Here is an 18,777-nt window from a genome sequence, read left to right on the forward strand (position 1 = left end):
TTCAAGTTTCATTAAAAGTTGGGTGCGAGTGTAATTTACTCTATTTTTCTAGAGATTAAAATAATTGCAATATCTTGAGGTTGTTCATGTTTATTTTAGGTATGACATCTGATCCGGTTGGTTGATATCTGATCTGTACCAACCCAATTGGATATAACCAAAGCTGATATTTTAGTTTAGATTTGAATTTTATATATGTACTAAAGTGAAACCTGATTCGAAATCCGATACATGCTTTAAACTGGAAACTCGATTAAAATTTGATTGATAAATACATACATACATATGCACAATATACATACATATATACATACATACACACGATATATCTGGAGACACACACACATGTATATATGTATGTAGGGGAAGGTTTTTGTACAAATTTACAAACTTTTTTTGTTCAACAAATATATAATTTGAGTTCAACGTTTTTTAAGATATTTTGTTATACATCGATTAAAATTGTGTTGGAGAAGTACATAAACTAATTTTTCAATGTAATAACTAAACTAAGTTAAACGTATTATATAACCAATATTTATTTTTCTAGACCCTACCTAAACTTCAAAGGTATAGTTTAAGCATCTTTATAAATATATTCAACATATTGATAATTAATGTTCTACACCCAATGTTTAACCCCAGTTACAAATATGTTGAATGCACGATTTATCTATGCGTTATTTTTAAAAATTGTGATATTTTTTCAATAATTTTCAACATAAATACTTTTTATAACTAAGGATTAACACGATGGGAGAATAAAAAAAATTAAATAAAAATTTGTAAGTTTGTAACTTCAAAAAGTTTTTATTTGATCCTATCCCTATGGATCAAATAATTTTTTTTTAAGTTATAAACTTAGAAACTTTTATTTATTCACCGATCGTGTTAATCCTTAGTTATAGAAAGTATCCATGTTGAAAATTCTTCATAAAACATCACAATTTTTAAAAATAACGCATAAATAAATTCGTGCATTCAACACATTTATAACTTGGTTCAACGTCGGGTGTTGAACACTAATTATCATTGTGTTCAATATAGCTATAAAGATGCATAAATTATATCTCCAGAGTTTGGGTAGGGTCTAGAAATATAAATATTAGTAATATAATACGTTTAACTTAGTTCTTATATTGAAAAATTAGTTTATGTACTTCTCTAACACAATTTTAATCGATGTTCAACAAGATATGTTAAAAAAAATGTTGAACTCAAATTATATATGTGTTGAACGCATAAAGTGTGACATCCCCAAAATCCGGGGGTCTGGATTTGGTGCCACTAAAACAAAATTATTTAAAAACCGGTATTGAAGAAGAATGTAAAATAGATATTCGAAAATCTTGAAAATTTTTAAAAGAGATTTAAATCAAAATCACTTTAACCCCCTAAAAACAGGATCGCTAATAGGTTACAGCACTGAAATCAGAAATTAAAACTTTAAATCTTATTACAACTTAAACTACATTATCAGTTACACCTCGATAAGAAGAGTAACTGATAACCAAATAAATAAATCTATTATACAACTAAATTGGAATAGAACAATTCTAACCATAATTGGTTTCACTGACATCTCCCTGGCATTCTCACCTAGCATTACTCTTACGCGCAGCTTAACCAACAATTCATCTGAATCCCTAGCTGAAAGGGGTTAGAAATAATGGCAAGGGTGAGCGAAAATGCTCAGCAAGATAAATTTAAAAGCATAATAAGGTAAATCCATAATATGCAGGGAATTTCAAATCCAATAAATAATGGATTTATATTCAAAACATTGATAAAAACCCGATTCATTACAGACTTCCCCCCTTATAAGGATTCCGTCCTCGGAATCAGCGAAGAGAGACTTCAGCATGCTATGGCTTGCAAGTCGGGTCGTGATCTGCTTTAATAATTGTAATCTTATACGTAATCTTGAAATGTACTAGCATGATTAGCTCACACAACCTGGTTGGCATACCTTCAAAATTGATTGGAACCAGAATTATGAAATCTTAAAATGTCTCAGAATTTAGATATCAAAGTAATTGTCATACTTAAACTTTTCCAAGTCAAAATTGATTGGAAATAAAGAAGCACTGAGAGATCAATATGATCCAGAGAACTTAATGTCGCGTATCTTAATAAAGATACTACTAAAGGTAATTAGCCTTCTTGTAATGCACAACACACAAGTGATGGCGTCCCATCAAACTTCTATCACACAGACAGATAGTCATTGTGTCCCCTATGAATAGGGTTGTTCATCTCAGTTAGAGAAAATAAATATGTAATGAATTTTAAAATTAAATAAATGATCATTATCTTTTGACGAATTAAAATTTGATACACGCCTTGGATCGACATTGAAGAATTTCCAAAGGTGTTATTCTGGAGAAAAATAATAACTAGAAAGAATATTTATACACAACGAGTAAATGGTGATATATTGAAATAGAAGCATTCACCACTTGAAGAAAGTGAAGGTTTCACATCATAAACTTGACAGGGCTTTATATAACCTAAAAAAATAGATATCATATTAGCCTCTATCACAATTCAATTTAACAAACATCTTTATGAAAGAGATGTTAGAATAAATCATTGATTGAGAAATAATCAATATAATCAACAACGAGAAAGGTATTGCCAAGATTCTCACAAATATCTTCTTGATTGGCTCCTCTGATGTCTCGTGTCGTTTGTAACGATTCTTCTCGACATTCTTAATGATCAATTACGCATATCATCGTTGACTTGTAATCTTCTTTGAGAATTTCATCATCGCAATCCACTTTAGTAAAAGGTCTTATCTAGCTTGGCACGGTCAGAAACCATCTTCAACTTTATACAATCAGCATTGTAGAACGTTGACGTTCTAGCCTACTCATAACACTATGTCGAGTAGTCTTATATGAATTCTACATAACTCTCAAATCACAGCATCTCTGACCCAACAAATCTCATACTCATTCTATATATATCTCTAGAAAATCAATAGATGACTCTCTACCATATTCAAGAAGTGGTAAAGATGAAAAGAGATAATCCAGACTAGACAGGTCAACCCACAGGTCTAGCTAGTACTGGGTACTCAGAAAGTCAATCTCAAATTCAAAAAGATTGGAAACTAAAGGTTTTATCATGTTTCTCTGAAATCCAAACTCACTAGTTCTAAAACTAGAAACTAGGATATCCCAATTGTTACTCAAAATCAATACTCCAATATTAACCACAATTTTACTAACAAAGACTATGCCAAATAGTCTTATCTTACCTCTATATGAGGTTCCATTAAACACAATCCTTACACAACCTACATTCTGATTTCAATAACTTATAACCTATAGCTCTGATACCAACTGTGACATCCCCAAAATCCGGGGGTCTGGATTTGGTGCCACTAAAACAAAATTATTTAAAAACCGGTATTGAAGAAGAATGTAAAATAGATATTCGAAAATCTTGAAAATTTTTAAAAGAGATTTAAATCAAAATCACTTTAACCCCCTAAAAACAGGATCGCTAATAGGTTACAGCACTGAAATCAGAAATTAAAACTTTAAATCTTATTACAACTTAAACTACATTATCAGTTACACCTCGATAAGAAGAGTAACTGATAACCAAATAAATAAATCTATTATACAACTAAATTGGAATAGAACAATTCTAACCATAATTGGTTTCACTGACATCTCCCTGGCATTCTCACCTAGCATTACTCTTACGCGCAGCTTAACCAACAATTCATCTGAATCCCTAGCTGAAAGGGGTTAGAAATAATGGCATGGGTGAGCGAAAATGCTCAGCAAGATAAATTTAAAAGCATAATAAGGTAAATCCATAATATGCAGGGAATTTCAAATCCAATAAATAATGGATTTATATTCAAAACATTGATAATGCAATTCCAAACTGGAGAGAGAAAGTTTCCATCATGAGAAAACATTTTGGAATCAAATAAATGATTCACTTCAAAATCTTTAAAACCGTTTTGATTTGCATTGTAGCAAATCTCATAATATAGTACCTTTGCAAGAACTTCAAAATTTAATCATTTGAGAAATAACTTTTGATAATCAACTGTTCATAAACCACAATTCAAGAAATCCCTAAATATTCAGTGTCCATCATTGTCGACTAAATTTCCATATATTTAGTTGCTAAACCAGCATGACAATGATGAGTTGAATAAATAAGAAGATCTCAACTCATTCTTGGCTCTAACTATCACTGAGCAACAAATGCTTCAACGACAATATGAACTTCGAATTAATCTGTAAAACTTTTCTGAAACTTAATGCTAATAAAGAATAGCATTAATATATAAATCATCCACAACATTTTTAGGGATTGGAATAATTTAACGTTATGCTATAGCCGATGATCAGTCGCGAGATAGCACCGGATCATGCACGAAGCATGTCACCAAATTTTAAGGGATCCAAGGCACACATTGGCCTAAATAGTAACTAGACCGGCGTACGGTCCCCGAGGGTACTTCCAATCACAAAATACGCAAGGTATCGAAGTAATCGACAACCTTATTTTATATTAAAATCACAATACTAACCGTTAGATTAACGGTTCAGCATTTCTAAAACATTTAAATAAAAGTTCTTTTCAGGGGAAGCGGTTCCATAAAACAACAGTTGATAAAATATTGTAGACAGTATGTGCGTATACACATGTCCAAAATAATGATGCAAGTAAAACAGCTTTCATGCTCGATACATTTGAAGGCACTTCATAAAATATAAGTTAAATAAAATGAGGTAGTTGAAAATCTCAAAAAATTATTTTAAGAGCTTTCTCAGCTCATCTTTCCAAATAAGAAAGGAAAAAGGAATTTTTATAAAACATTAATAGATTAGGCATATATAATGTGCAGTAGCACAAGTATGTTTCGAGTAAAATGAAATAAGATATTTTTGGTTAAAAAAGGATGTGACATAGAGAAATGGTAGTAGTAGATAAGAATAAAAACACTTGCATTAATTACAAGTTGTAGATGGAAAACTTGCAATAACACAAGAGTTATTACTCTTTAAATATAATAGATAGAGTCACATGCATAAAAATATAAATAGAAAATTTGTGATAACACAAGTCATGGAGAGAAAAACTTGTTAAAGTACAAGTCATCGATAGGGATACTTGCCTCTGACAGAAAAACTAGTGACATCATAGTCACGCAACTCGAGAATAATATATTGCCCTGGCATCTCGCTTCTGGCTCAACACAACTCGAAAACACAATTCAACTACTTTTGATGGTCATTGATAACACGTCTTGGTCGACTATATATAATAACAATATAATTCAGTTCGCGAACAACCCAGATTGTCGTCCGAATCTAAAATTTGAATTGAAATCAAATTTGATACTACCCTTCATAGTATACATATATAATTTCTATGTACCATTATTATACATTTATTATGTACACATAATATTCATAATTTAAACACGTAATCATATTATCACGTATCACGAGATTGACATGCTTTATTATTTATAAATAAATAATCCTAACTGATAATCCCAGAATCTTTGTCCAAATATTAATTAGAATTCGAATTATAATCATAATTTGATTCTCAAATTAAATCTAAATGTTAATAATAAGTAAAATCGGACAGCACCTCCTTTGTAATAAAGGAGTCCCAAAAATCAACAATCAACCCAATATTCAACAACCAACTCAATTCTTTTTATTCTAAACAATTAAAATCTGGGAATTCACTCAAAACATCATCAAGATACTACAAGTAATAATAATACAAATTGCCACTAATATAAACAATCAAAAATATAAATATTAATTTTATTAATATTATCATTAATATTATTATCGTTATCAAAACAATAATAATAATAACAATAATAAAAACAATATCAATATTTGTTTTGCTTTTCGAAATATTTCCCGGCAGTCACCACCGCCCGGGAACCACCGGACTCCGGCCAGCCCCAACCTGCAGCCCCTCTCCCTCTCTGCCCAGCATCTCTCTCTCTCACCCCCCCCTCTCTCTCTCTCTCTCTCTCTCTCTCTCTTGTTTTCCTCCTCTCTTTCGTTTCTTTCTTTTCTCGCCTTGGCAGCCTCCTCCCTTTTCGGCTTGCAGCAGCAGCGGCTGAGCCGCCCCTGTTCTTCCCGACGTGGTCGCGGCAGTGAGCCGCCGGCCACCATTCAGACCACCATCCTCCCTCTAATCGCCTCCCCACCGCCTCCATAACACCCAGCCACCCATCAATCAACACCAACACAACTTCCAGCCTCCGATTGTCTTCCCTTAGCGCCGATTGAAACCACCACCCACAACAAGCAGAGATACATACAAACACATACGCACATAAATGAACAGACATACATAACTTTTACCTTTAATCATGCTTCAATTCGATTTCTCCGAAAGAAAACTGAAACCCTAGCTCTCTTGACCCACCGCCTTTGTTTGAGTACAACACTCTGTCTGTCTATTCTTATCTATACGTCTGAGTTTTTATTTAAAAAAAGGTAGAATCCGCGTGTGTGCTATTCACTGCTACGTGGTTTGAAACGTATTTGTTTTATTAGAAACTACCCCCAATTTTAATTTAAAAGCAATAAAAATAATTTTGGAGGTCAAAAAAATAATTTCCAAAAGCAAAACAAAATATACCACAATTCCTGAAAAATCCCCAATGGTTAAAATACGTAAAAATTTCAAATTTTAAATCATTTAAAAATTTTATATTTAATTGCCCAAATTGATTTTTAAATTGCAAATAATTAAACACAATCATTCGCGAGACTTTTGAATATTCTTAAATCATTCAAAATATTAAAATACCAAAACTTAAATATTTCGGTAGTTTTCACTTGAATAAAATATTGACGCAATTAAATACAAATTTTGATTTTTAAAAACTAAAAACAATTTTAATGAAGACAATATAATAAATCTAAATTCTAACTTAACCGCTCGGACAAAATTTTGTAATATAAGTAAACACAGATTCCTGATATTTCTAAATCAAATAACAACTCTGATTTATAAAATAAACTAAATTTCTAAACTACTCACTCGGACAAAAAATAAACAATTAAGATTGCTCATGTACCACAATTAAATCAAATAATCACATGATTGCATAAAATTTCAAATAGTTGCACCTCAAAATATTATCCACATAATATTTCAAATAATCAAATTCCCAACATCTCACTGGACCGAGATTTAATTATATAATAAAATATTTATTTTTGAAAATCCAACAAACTGGAATAAAATATAAAATCTTATTCCTTCCCTTTTTATAAAATCACCAACAAAATAATAAATAATTAATAAAAACCCGATTCATTACATAAAGTTTGCAAGTTTGTACCAGAACTCACTCCTGTATATATATGTATATTTATATACTTATATGTATATATATATATATATGATTACTCAAAGAAGAACACTACATAATCGATAATAGAATCTTATCTAAAATTTGAATTAGATTCTAGTTTTGAACTAATTAATATTTCATTATGAATAATAATGATATATAACATATTTAACAATAAATATGTACAAAAACTAGAGAAAAGTTTTATGGAGACTGATTTTTGTGGAGGCTTTAGGGACTTAATCATAGCCATCCATTTCTTACCCATCCAAGGGATGCTGATATTTGTCCAGCACATTCATTTTCTCTCCCTATCATATCTTGCACTTCTAAAGCGGTGAACACCAAGTAGAACTTCTAAATCCTGCATAACATAAAATAATAATTTCATAATATTGGTGTTCAATCACCGAAATCGTAACAAATAAAAATAATAATTGCATACAAAACAAAGATGTAGTTGGACATTGCTATGATTGGCATTGAACTCATTGTCATTGTACTGCAACGACTTGAATTTGTTGCAAGACAAAATAACACTTAGATATATCACAAATATGCGGGACAAATTATTAATATTACATTAATAGAAATGTAGGACAAGAATAGTGTAAATTATAAAAATAGTTTTGAATTAAAACTAAAACAAGAAATGCAAGACAATAATATTAATAATACTTTATTAAAAATGTTGGACAAGAATAGTGTAAATTATTAATATTACATTACTAGAAATGCAGGACAAGAAATATTTAATCATGTCCATTAATTGCCAGATTATTTTAACGGTAGATCTTGTAGTCTGTAAGGACTTCAAAGTTTTTGGTCTCCATTGAGCCCAACTCATAAAAACTATACTAAAATCAGTTTTAATGACATATATTTCTTAATTTTTGGGTGGGGTAATAATAATTATTTATTAGATCAAATTAGTTTAGTTTGATTCTTAAGTTGTGGAAAATTTATAATTTATTACAAGTGAAACCTACTTAGCAATTTCGATAATCAATTATATATATCACATACTATGAGAATAGATTTCAAAAAAATAAAAACCATGAAGTGAATATAATTTTTTATATTATATTTGACCATCAAAGATATCTATCTATATATATTATAGGAGAACAGGTAGATGCAAAGGCTGGCTCCTGAGCAAAAAAAATAAGACCAAACCTCGCTCCGAGCCTAACCTAGACGGGCGTGTTTTAACTAAATCTAAATTAAAAAAACATCACCTCCGCACCGTCGTCTTCCTGCTCTACCTTCCTCTTGCCCTTCCGCTCCTGTTGGCCGCCTAATCTAGGTCTTATTCCCTCCACTGAGGTCTCTACTTCCTGGCCGCTCTGCACCGTCTGTCGTGGTGCGTTCTGCTTATAAAACTCTGGTGCGGTTCCGTGGGGCGTTTTCTTCGCGTTGGGTTTCGATACGTCAAGGCGGGGGCGGCGCTGTAGGTCCCTCCTAGGTTCTGTGTCTGTGCTTCAATTTGAAAGTTGCGTCGGGTTTTGGGTGTTGAAGATTGTAGATTGATCCCCGGAGAACGAGAAGACTACAGCGTCTTTCAAATTCGGGGTTCAAGACACGTATCCATTCCAATCCTTTTCATCAGGTTTGACTCCGCTGTACTGCTTTGCTTACTAGAAGATTTACTTATTTAATTTGTAATTTGTAATTTTCGTATGATTATGTTACTAAATTTGTTTAGTTATGCTTATTCTTGGTTGCGTTTTTGTTTAGTTGTATATGAATCCATGTTAAAGCATGATTGTTAGAGCAAGTTCATCGGTTCTGCCTAAATTTGTTGGAGATACTGCTGAAATTTAACATCAGAGAGGGATTTCTGATGCTAAACTATGTCCCTAATGGTGTGCTATATTTTGTTCCAAATGTAACTTATTCTCCAGGTATCTCACTCTTCTAACTACAAATTGGTTTTTTAAAGATACGGTTTGGGGGGGTTTCGCGTGTTGGCGATTATAACTCCATTTATCTTGCGTTTGATATTTAGAACAAACTATGATGTTTTAGTTTAGGCAGGATGTATAACACCACTAGAGTGCTGACTTTAGGTATTGGTTCTTTAATATGGCTATGAGACAAGATAGAGCATGGTATTTGACCTCCTGTTATGTTTTTATAAAGTGAATGCACTTTCTTTTAGAGATAATGCCCGATCTCTTTTATCCTGGTGCTTATCACTACACATGCACCAGCAGTAAAGAAATATACTTGCCTAAACTGGAAATAGAGAAAGCATTGAAGAGCTATTTAAAATTTTGAAAGTGCAGTATTCATATTTTCATATGCTACATCAAATTCCTCTACGGCTACTTCTTTCTAATTGACTAGAAGTACTTTGAATCTTTTTGTGGCACTTACCGACGGATCAAAGTCCCTGGAAAGAAGGCTTGACCCGACCTCGCAAGCTACCCTCCTGGCCCCATTTTAGCGTCCCGTAGCATGTAGTAGTGACGAGTGTATCAAATCCGTAACGGCACATGTCCCTACCCTTCTGTGATGTTGTTTCATTCAGTCACCTACTGTACAGATTTAGGATAGCCAAGGTGGCAGGAAATGAGGAAAAAAGAGAATGACTCATAAGGAAAAAGGGTAAAAGAAAATGAAAAAAGAGAAAAAAGGGACAGACGAAAAATAAAATATATCTCGAATATACATATTAATTAGTTGAATTTTCATTTACACATATTTACTGGTTTATTAATCTAAGACGATTCCCAAAATTATACTCCTAAATAAAATTTTACGAAAAATATAAGAAACATCCATCTCCCTGGAATGTTCCTTTAATATAATGGTCCGAGCATGTTTGGAATGTTCAATTGAAAAAGGCCAAGGGGTCACATTTTTATTTAACATTTAATATTTGAAATGCGGTTAGTTAACAGATTTGATGCCCTGATTAAAAGGATGTTGCAGGCTGGCTGCAACTTGCCACTGGGAGCAAATGAAGAATCTTCTGGATTATATGATAATATTTATAATATAAAGTCCTCCCTGCTTACGTTTAGGTCAGTGATAAGAATTTTTATTTTTAACTGAAAACTTGTGAAGACCCATATGGTGAGGATAATATCGAGGTCTTTTTGTTCTGCTCGCAAAGGAGGGGCAACTGCCGTCTTCCTGTTTTATCCCCTCAAACTTATAGGCCAGCTTTAGGTCATAGGTTAATTCGCACATGAATTAGGCATCCCAAAAACCTCAATTGATCTAACAATATTCAAAATCATGGTAAAATGAGTGGGCAAATGTTCCCCTGAATCGGCAAATCCAGGGAAAGACATTACTTCCATTTTGTGAATATGTTCACTCTCCCCAGGATGAGTATTTCAAGATGTGTATGTTTTGGTGCTGTACAACATAGTCAAACGAATTGGGCTATGCAATAGTTATATCACTTATTGACACATGTCGAGACATGAACTTTCATGTCTTGAGCCCTTAAGAATTTAAACTTACAGAAAAGTGCACGGTTAAAAATAAAGATTGTAAACTGCATTACACAGTTATTCTGTTTTCCCTGCGGGGTTTGAAATTATGAACTATAATTCCACATATATGCAAGTGTAGCAGCTTAAATATAATCAACTACGGAATTTGAATATGAGTGCCAAATTGATTTATCAAAGTCAAATTGGGTGAACTATCATAGGAAAGAGGGAGTATTAGGATTTGGCTCTGGTATTAGAGACAATCTACCCAGTAATCATTGCAATGCCCAGTATAATTATGGTCTGTAAATACTTGGAAGTAGACATCTTCCCTGGACTATGTTGTTTGATTTTAAGTTTTATGTGAAGTGAGTCAAGTTTGAATCACTTGTGAACAACTCAAACAATTTCATTATTTTATTTTAGTTTTTTAGTTTTGATTTGTGTAGAATTTTATTTAAACATTATTAATTTAAAAAGAATTATTAGATGAATTCCAACCTAAGATTATCAAATGAAAGAAAAAACGTACAAAAGATAAAGTAAAAAGATATAATAAAAATTTATTATCAGTAAGAATCGTAAATAAATTTGGAACAGACCTAAAGATTAAATGATCATATACTAGACCATCTTAGGTATGTTTAGTATAATAAGCAAGTGCAATTTTAATTGCCCAAAATATTGATAGATTAAGATTTAAATTACCTGATTCCTAAGCACCTTATTAAACAGATATTTATTACAAACCTATCCGAGCCTCAATTTCCAGTCGAACTCCTATTACTCCAAACCGTATTTTGAGTTGAAATATAATTCTTAGCCTAGGTTTTAGTTGAATTGCAATATTTGCTCCAAACAAGCTTCCGCTCAATCCTCGTCGCCGCCTACTCCGGAGTGTGCCTCACCTGCCGATAGCCTCCGAACTCCTGTTTAGATCTATGTGCTTTGTAATTCGGAATATTTCGGCAATACTCAAGGTAATGTCTCTGATTGGGTTCCCGTCTGATGATTTAGATTCCTTTTCAATTCAGAATAAAAGTTCTTGCTTTTACTTTATCCTTGAGTTTGAGTGTGTATAGTATACGAGGTAGTTTCTGGTGCTTGTATTAGCACTTAAAATATCAATCATAAATCGGATTCCAGTTTTATAGAAAATCCTAATAATGACCTGTTGGTTTGCGATTGGCGTATATCTAAACTCTTGAGCCGGTTCTTTGATAAAGGGGGATGAGTATTTTCAGTCTGATAATTTTGATTACTATTTCCGGTTCAGGTTTGCAATTTTCTGCTTCACCTAATCAATTGATAATATGAATATCGTGCCAAATCAGTATATCAAGGTCATAATAGCATGTTCAATTTTGGTAGCCTTTTTTAGTTTCTAGAGACAAACAACTATTGATGCATTTATAAAATGATTTTATTAATTTGTAACTAAATAGTTGAATTCACCGCGTCTCAAATCTTGATGATCTGTGGGCTACTGAATGAGCTCTTACAATAGGAAAGAGTATGCATGTGAAATCAATATACATATTTAGTTTTGGTCTCTCGTGAAATAGAGTTATAGACGCCTACAAAGAAGAAACTCGGTTCCGCTCCTATACACTATTGTATATATAATTTAAGTTTATTGTTAATGCTTGAGATGAGATAAAGGAAGCTATGATAATAATCAGGAATTATAAACTCTCGAAAATAAAAATATGGATGTCTTGATGGTGAAGAAGCTCTGCAATAAGGAAAAGTGGAACCAAAACCATCTAAGCTTCGTAAAAGTTAAAATACTGCATCTACTGATTTATCATATTGCACCGGTCATGGGTCATCACTTTGTATGATATAGTTTTAGTATAAAATATAAAAACATCCCTAAATATAGGTATCACATGTTTTTCATGTTATGCCTTATTGACACTGTATCTTCTTGGGCAACAAATAACCATTCTGTAGCAGTGGAGATATGAATTTCTTCATACCTAAAATTTTACTACTTTTCTTTTCTATAAAAAAGTACAGGTTTTCTATGCTGTTTTGCTTGATTTGAAAAGATCTCATTTAAAATTAATCATGATCGTAGTGCGAATTGATAGAGAAGAAATGCAAAACCTTTGCATCGCACAGATTAATGAATGCCTATTTTAAAATTTAGGTCTTCATCACTTAATTCATGAGAAACAAGGAGCATGATTTGACCTAATGTTTTCTCTATAAATTGCATGTCGCAGTTTGTCATATTAAAAATAAATAAATTATAATTGGTGAAAACTTTGCAAGATATTATATATTACAAAGTACCAGACTTTGTGTCTTATTATGCAATATTTGTATGCTTAAACTCCTGCTATGTGCAATTTAGTGGGCAAATCTTGCACTATATTTAATAGATAACTAAATTGTGCTCTAATTGGCATGAGTATTTCCCCTTATTTGGTGTTTTTTTTGGCTTGCTTTTAGCACTTCAGAAAGTTAAGTAGTTAAAGTGTATATAATACAGACCAGGAAGAGAGAGTCTTATACTTGAATCGCCAAGATCATTCTCCCACTTCATCCCATGGTTTAGTACTAATTTCCTTTCTACTATATATGTTACCTAACCGTTATGATATTTTAATATTGTCACCCTTTATTTGTTATAATAAATGCCCAAAATGACGCTCTTCGCGCTATATGTGTAGGTAGTGATCCTAACATCTTCAAAAAAATAAAATTGCCATATAAATTGTTTTTATGTTTGGTATAACTTATTTCATAAATGATATAGTATAATATATGCGATTGTTGAATTTTAGACCACCTTTATATTCAAGGCCAAGAGATCCCGTAGATTCTACACACTCAAGTGCTGTGCATATTGAATTAGGATTGCTTGCTTACTTTGCTTTGTAAGATAAATTTAGGCCTTCTACTGTTTTGAGTCGACGAGGCAGTCTACGATGCATTTTTGAGAAAATGATTCTATCCATTTATCTCAAAATGTATAGAGTAACTATACTGTCACAAAGATAGTTTTATAGCTTATACGTTCAAAGTAGCTACATTTAGTGCAAGCTATTAAGTATCCTTACTACTGCTTCTGAGAATTATTACTAAAAACAAACAATATTGCAGGACTATGTGGTCACATTCCACCTGGAAATGGACAGAGTCAAAGATCAACAACAAAGGCAATTGTTTAAACAATCAACATGGCCCGAGTTTGAAGGTATGCGACAAAATGTTGCCAGAGATTCGTTTTTACATTACTGTAATTATTTAAGAGTACTGCCTCCAAAATATCAGATTAATAGAATAATAGTTTAGTACAAATGACGTTCTAATTTACACTGTTGTTTTTATCAAATATTTACTCAGGATAAGACATTTAAAATGGGGATCTTTAAAAGTTTCTTGTTTCTGAGACAATGTTCTGTTGTATTTACTAATTTCTCCATGTTCTATAAGATTGGTCACCTAATTCAAGATATTTATAAGATTGCAAGTTCCTGGTTAACATTGTATAGAAGGCATATTTGGTTCTGCTTGCAGTTGGGCATTCATTTTCTGTTGTCTTACATTTCAACCAACTTACTAATTTGACACATTTTATACAATTACTTTGATATGGGAGTCACTCTTATACTTCAAAATTCCCAGTAGGTTAAAATAACAGAGATGTTTGACATATTTTTTATTAGAAATGGGAGTACCCCAGATTCTTTTAATTACAGAAGCCTGGGGATTGACACATAATGTTTGGTATAAGCTGACACAAGTCAATGACGTCCCAAGAAAGATACTATTCAAGTGTTTTCCCTAAGTAATTAATATAAAAATCATAGCAAAAGGAATAACACTTTAAAATTCCACACATGCGCTGTTAGAGTTCGATATTACAAGTTTATTCATGTCCAGAGGAACTGCTTATAGTTTATACGAGTACATACTTGCTCACAACTCATGCAGTTGAAATGATAGAATGCTGCTTTTGGTTCAGCTCCACCTTATTATACTCAATACATGATGCACCTACAAGGGATGAACCACACATTTAACTTCATATATAAATTGCAATGGGGCAGGGTACTTCATCCTCTTCCCGCACCAACTCAGTTCAGAGGCTGGGGAGTTACCAGGCGAACTAAGTTCAATTCTTCATGTTATCGGTCAGATTTTCCCCTCACATCAGAAAGTTTGGGTTAGATCAAAGTCTTTGTTGGATAGCGGCCGAGGAAGGTTGGTTGACATGATTTGATTGATAAATGTCAAGGTTTTAGTTGTATATTGTTTATGTCTGTCATACTATGTTTACTTGATTTGTCATTTTGGCGTTGTATTCTTTACAGCTTTACTCTTTCAAGCAGGATTTCTGGTGGTCGAAGGAGTAGAAAAAATGTATGGATCACAATTTGTGAATACTATGACTGATTAATTATAATGATAGATCAGTAAATAAAACATGTATAATGATCAAACAGTCTAATGTGCATTCAAATGCAGGGCTCAGAGTCATCGGGGACTTTGGGTGGACAACATTGGAAGAAGAGGCATCATAAAGTTACCTCCCAGAGACAATTTAATCTCAAGACAGAGGTTTGTTCACTGAATAGCATACATACTCGTGTCTATTGATTGAGTTTTTCCCTTCCTTTTTTTTTGTTGCTAATTAAATGCTTTTAAATTTAAAAATGATGATTCTATTATTGGCGTTTAATAGTATATAATATTCTACCAGTATGTCCTATCTATTGATTGTAGATCGCTTGGTGAATCACCCTTTTAGCATTATTGTACAACAGAATTGACGTGTTTTAGATGACATCTAACGGGATATATAGACTTTGTAGTGGAAGAATCAGAGTTTCTTTTGGAAATTTGGATTATGCTTCACGGAATGGAAGTGAAAATCCTTAAGGATGAAAATTTAAAGTTTAAACCTAAATTTGGAGAAAATAGAGCTTGTACCATTTCTGCTGTGTGCTTAAAGTTAGCGGCCGCCGGCCGGGGTTAAATATTAACCCTATTGAGCATTGGATAACCCTATTGAACATTGAATTATAGGTGTGCCAACTGCGATGATCACCTCTCTGTGTAATCACTTCTTACTAGGCTCTAACCTCTGTTATACAGCCTTCTCTCCACTCTATTGTGCAGCCTCAGATGAAAAGAAGTGACCAATTAAGATCAATTCTGCATTAAGTCTTATTTGGGTCATTTGATTACATAATTTTCTTTTACAAATGTCACTCTATTTGTGGTGGAAAGCAGCACGGCTAATATTAATAAGCAACATCGTTCCTCCTGTGATATAACCCATTTTATACAGGGGGTAGCCAAGAAGCCCATAGGGTTACTGCATGTGAAGGTTTTACGTGCAGAGAAGCTTCTGAAGATGAACTTGCTGAGTGCATCTGATCCTTATGTGAAACTCTGTCTAAGTGGTGAAAGACTTCCCGCTAAAAAGACCTCCATTAAGATGAACAATTTGAACCCAGGGTGGAACGGGGACTTTAAGCTTACCGAAAAGGATCCTCAGACCTAGGTCCTCCGGATACATGTCTATGACTAGGAAAAGTTTTTTTTATAAAATTTGTGATCAAATATAATTCTGTCTAATCAAGTAAAATTATATAGCTGATACCATAATGCTTAATGCGTATTGTTATTTTATTTATTGAGCACATAGAATTTTAATATCATAATCCCAAGTTCCTAACTAGAATTGCGAACGGGCTTTGTTTTCAAAGGGCTCCATTGTCTAGAACCTAAATCTTGAACCAATTACTATAAATCTATGATGGTAGATCATAGTCATTATGAATAAAGATGCTCTTGTAACCTATATCAGAAACTTGAGGTACTTATAAAGTTATAATTATAAAGGTTTGCTCAGGATATGCTATTTGGTGAAGCGGACTTTATTTACCAATATGAATCAGGATTCTGAATAAGATATATCTTGAATCCGATTGCTAGGTCGGGCGACATGACAAGCTCGATATGCAACTCATCCCATTGAAGCTACTTGTGCCGCACGAGAGAAAGGAATTTGCAACGAATCTGCTTAAGAACATGAATCCTAAGGACACTCAGTGACAGAAAACTGAGGGGGTAAATTATGTTAAACCTTTGTACCTTTTAAAGAAGATTATGGAAGAAGCCGCTCTGTTGTTCTACAACATTCTATGAAAAATAGTTCAATAAAACGGTCTGAGTCCTGGTCCAGTCATGTGTACAGAGCAGGTTTACTTTTAGTTACTGTGTAGGTGCAAAAGATGTCAAGGGGAATATTTTTTGGTGATGCAATGTTACTGATATAGTTCATGTATTTTATCTTTTGCAGATAATGGGAGAGCTAGCTGTCTATGTTCTTTTGTGAATCACATAAACCGGCTTTAGTCTAGAATTGTTTCAAATAAAAATCACATGTCAGTGATAAATGGATGTAGAGTCTGGGGTTTGTAAAGTATATTACTTTGTGGGTTGGAGGGTATTAAACTGAGTTTTTATTTAATTATTTGTATCATAGATATACATTAAAATTTCATTTAGCTTTTTATTTTTTACAAATTCCTGTTCAAATTGAAAGTTTCAACCATTTTTCTGACTTCTCTTTTTGAGTAATATATATTACTGTAGAAAATGAATTTAAATAGAGGCCCGTGCCTTGAACGGGCTTTTATGCTAGTTCAAGTGAAACCGTAAATAGGGTTTTATATATACACATCTTTCTTCTGAAATTCAATTAGCATTTTACAATGACCAAATTTAGTAGTCATCATTACAGAAGGAACTACATATACGTGACTGATTATTATTTGCAGCACTTCTAGGTTCTCAGCTTTTCCGTAGGTTACCCTTTTCTTTAAGTTCACACACTGCACGCATATACACCAACTTAGAATCAAAATCCAAGCGGATTAAAAGCAGTAAGATTTTTGGTAATATTTAGATCCGAAACAAGTACATAAACTGATAAAATTTATCAGAGTATTAAAATGCGTATCGAAATGAAAGAAAATAATACACAATTAAATAGGATGATACAAAGTTTATATATATAATATATAAGTTTTTTTTAAGTGAATATATATTAAACTAATTACTCACAAAAATACACGCGGGCCTTTTCTGGCCACTTTTGACAGTTTAATATATTGCTCATTTTTTATATACAAATCGAGTCTAAAATAATATTAGATGTTTTGTTGGTGTTTCATAATATATTTGAAATTTTGAAGCTGAGTTCCGAAATTTGAAATAAAAGTGAATTATAGAAGACAAAAGAGCGAAGTTGCGGCAAACCAAATCTAATTTAACTAGTCACGTATCAATCACTTGACTGGGCAGTCCTTAGATTAAAAGTTGCACAAACAAGGAAGATGTCCTTAATTTTTTAAAAATAAATCCAATGCTTAAAATGTTTGACGGGCCGGTGGGCAAATGGAAAAGTCACATCTTCTACTGATGTAGCGCCAAACATATAAAAATATGTATAGACTAGTAATTAAATATAAAATATTTTTTTATTTAATTTAATGATATTCATTTTAGAAATTAGTAATTTGTGTTGCGAAAAATTCTCAGTTTTATATTAATTATTGAATGCCTCAATTTCAAATAAAATCCGAATCTAACCTTTTTTTTATATCAAAACATGTCATATTAGCAATTATAAGCACACATGCATTTTTGGAAAAATATATTTACTGATGAACACTGACATCAAAAATAAAATCCTATAGCTCGTTTGGCTGCACTCTTGATGACTTATGACTTAACGTACTTATGACTTAACGTGACTTATGTGATATAAACGGAGAGGTTAAAATGTTTGTTTGTATAATTTTGACTTATTAATGACTTGTAAGTAATCAAAAATATAACAATAAAAATATAAGTGATTAATGAGTAACTCATGACTTAGGAGTAATATTTTATCAAAAAAAATTTAGATGACTAAGCCGGGGT

The 18,777-nt window shown here is 32.4% G+C and overlaps 1 protein-coding gene and 1 long non-coding RNA gene across 5 annotated transcripts; one reads left to right on the top strand and one right to left on the bottom strand.

Annotated features, from left to right (window-relative positions):
- Positions 1-1,417: 1,417 nt before the first annotated feature.
- Positions 1,418-6,508, bottom strand: LOC135148245 (uncharacterized). Its single transcript, XR_010286190.1, has 3 exons — positions 6,375-6,508; positions 5,153-5,292; positions 1,418-3,754 (listed from the first exon to the last, which is right to left on the bottom strand). It is a non-coding gene; the product is annotated as an uncharacterized LOC135148245 (long non-coding RNA).
- A 2,034-nt stretch (positions 6,509-8,542) lies between these two features.
- LOC108197541 (uncharacterized) lies at positions 8,543-17,452 on the top strand. Of its 4 annotated transcripts, XM_064082418.1 has the most exons (9): positions 8,549-8,984; positions 9,113-9,279; positions 11,653-11,804; positions 13,939-14,032; positions 14,889-15,042; positions 15,153-15,201; positions 15,307-15,399; positions 16,783-16,917; positions 17,150-17,439. In XM_064082418.1, exons 3-8 carry the CDS (start codon positions 11,766-11,768, stop codon positions 16,900-16,902), a joined length of 549 nt encoding a protein of 182 aa, XP_063938488.1. In that variant the 5' UTR covers positions 8,549-8,984; positions 9,113-9,279; positions 11,653-11,765; the 3' UTR covers positions 16,903-16,917; positions 17,150-17,439. The 4 variants fall into 4 exon arrangements, with proteins under 4 accessions (XP_063938491.1, XP_063938488.1, XP_063938490.1 ...); XM_064082421.1 differs by lacking the exon at positions 16,783-16,917 and having other exon boundaries at positions 8,543-8,984; positions 17,150-17,452; XM_064082420.1 differs by lacking the exon at positions 11,653-11,804 and having other exon boundaries at positions 8,552-8,984; positions 17,150-17,432.
- The last annotated feature ends 1,325 nt before the right edge of the window (positions 17,453-18,777 follow it).

Source organism: Daucus carota, chromosome 8, assembly GCF_001625215.2.
Source record: "Daucus carota subsp. sativus chromosome 8, DH1 v3.0, whole genome shotgun sequence".
Classification (NCBI taxonomy): Eukaryota; Viridiplantae; Streptophyta; class Magnoliopsida; order Apiales; family Apiaceae; genus Daucus; species Daucus carota.

Excerpts from the sequence above, each read along its gene's own strand:
- LOC108197541 (XM_064082418.1), top strand. The coding sequence starts at position 11,766 with ATGTGCTTTGTAATTCGGAATATTTCGGCAATACTCAAG. Across the intron at positions 11,805-13,938 it reads ATATTTCGGCAATACTCAAG|GACTATGTGGTCACATTCCA; the intron begins GTAATGTCTCTG and ends ACAATATTGCAG. Across the intron at positions 15,400-16,782 it reads AATTTAATCTCAAGACAGAG|GTCGGGCGACATGACAAGCT; the intron begins GTTTGTTCACTG and ends TCCGATTGCTAG.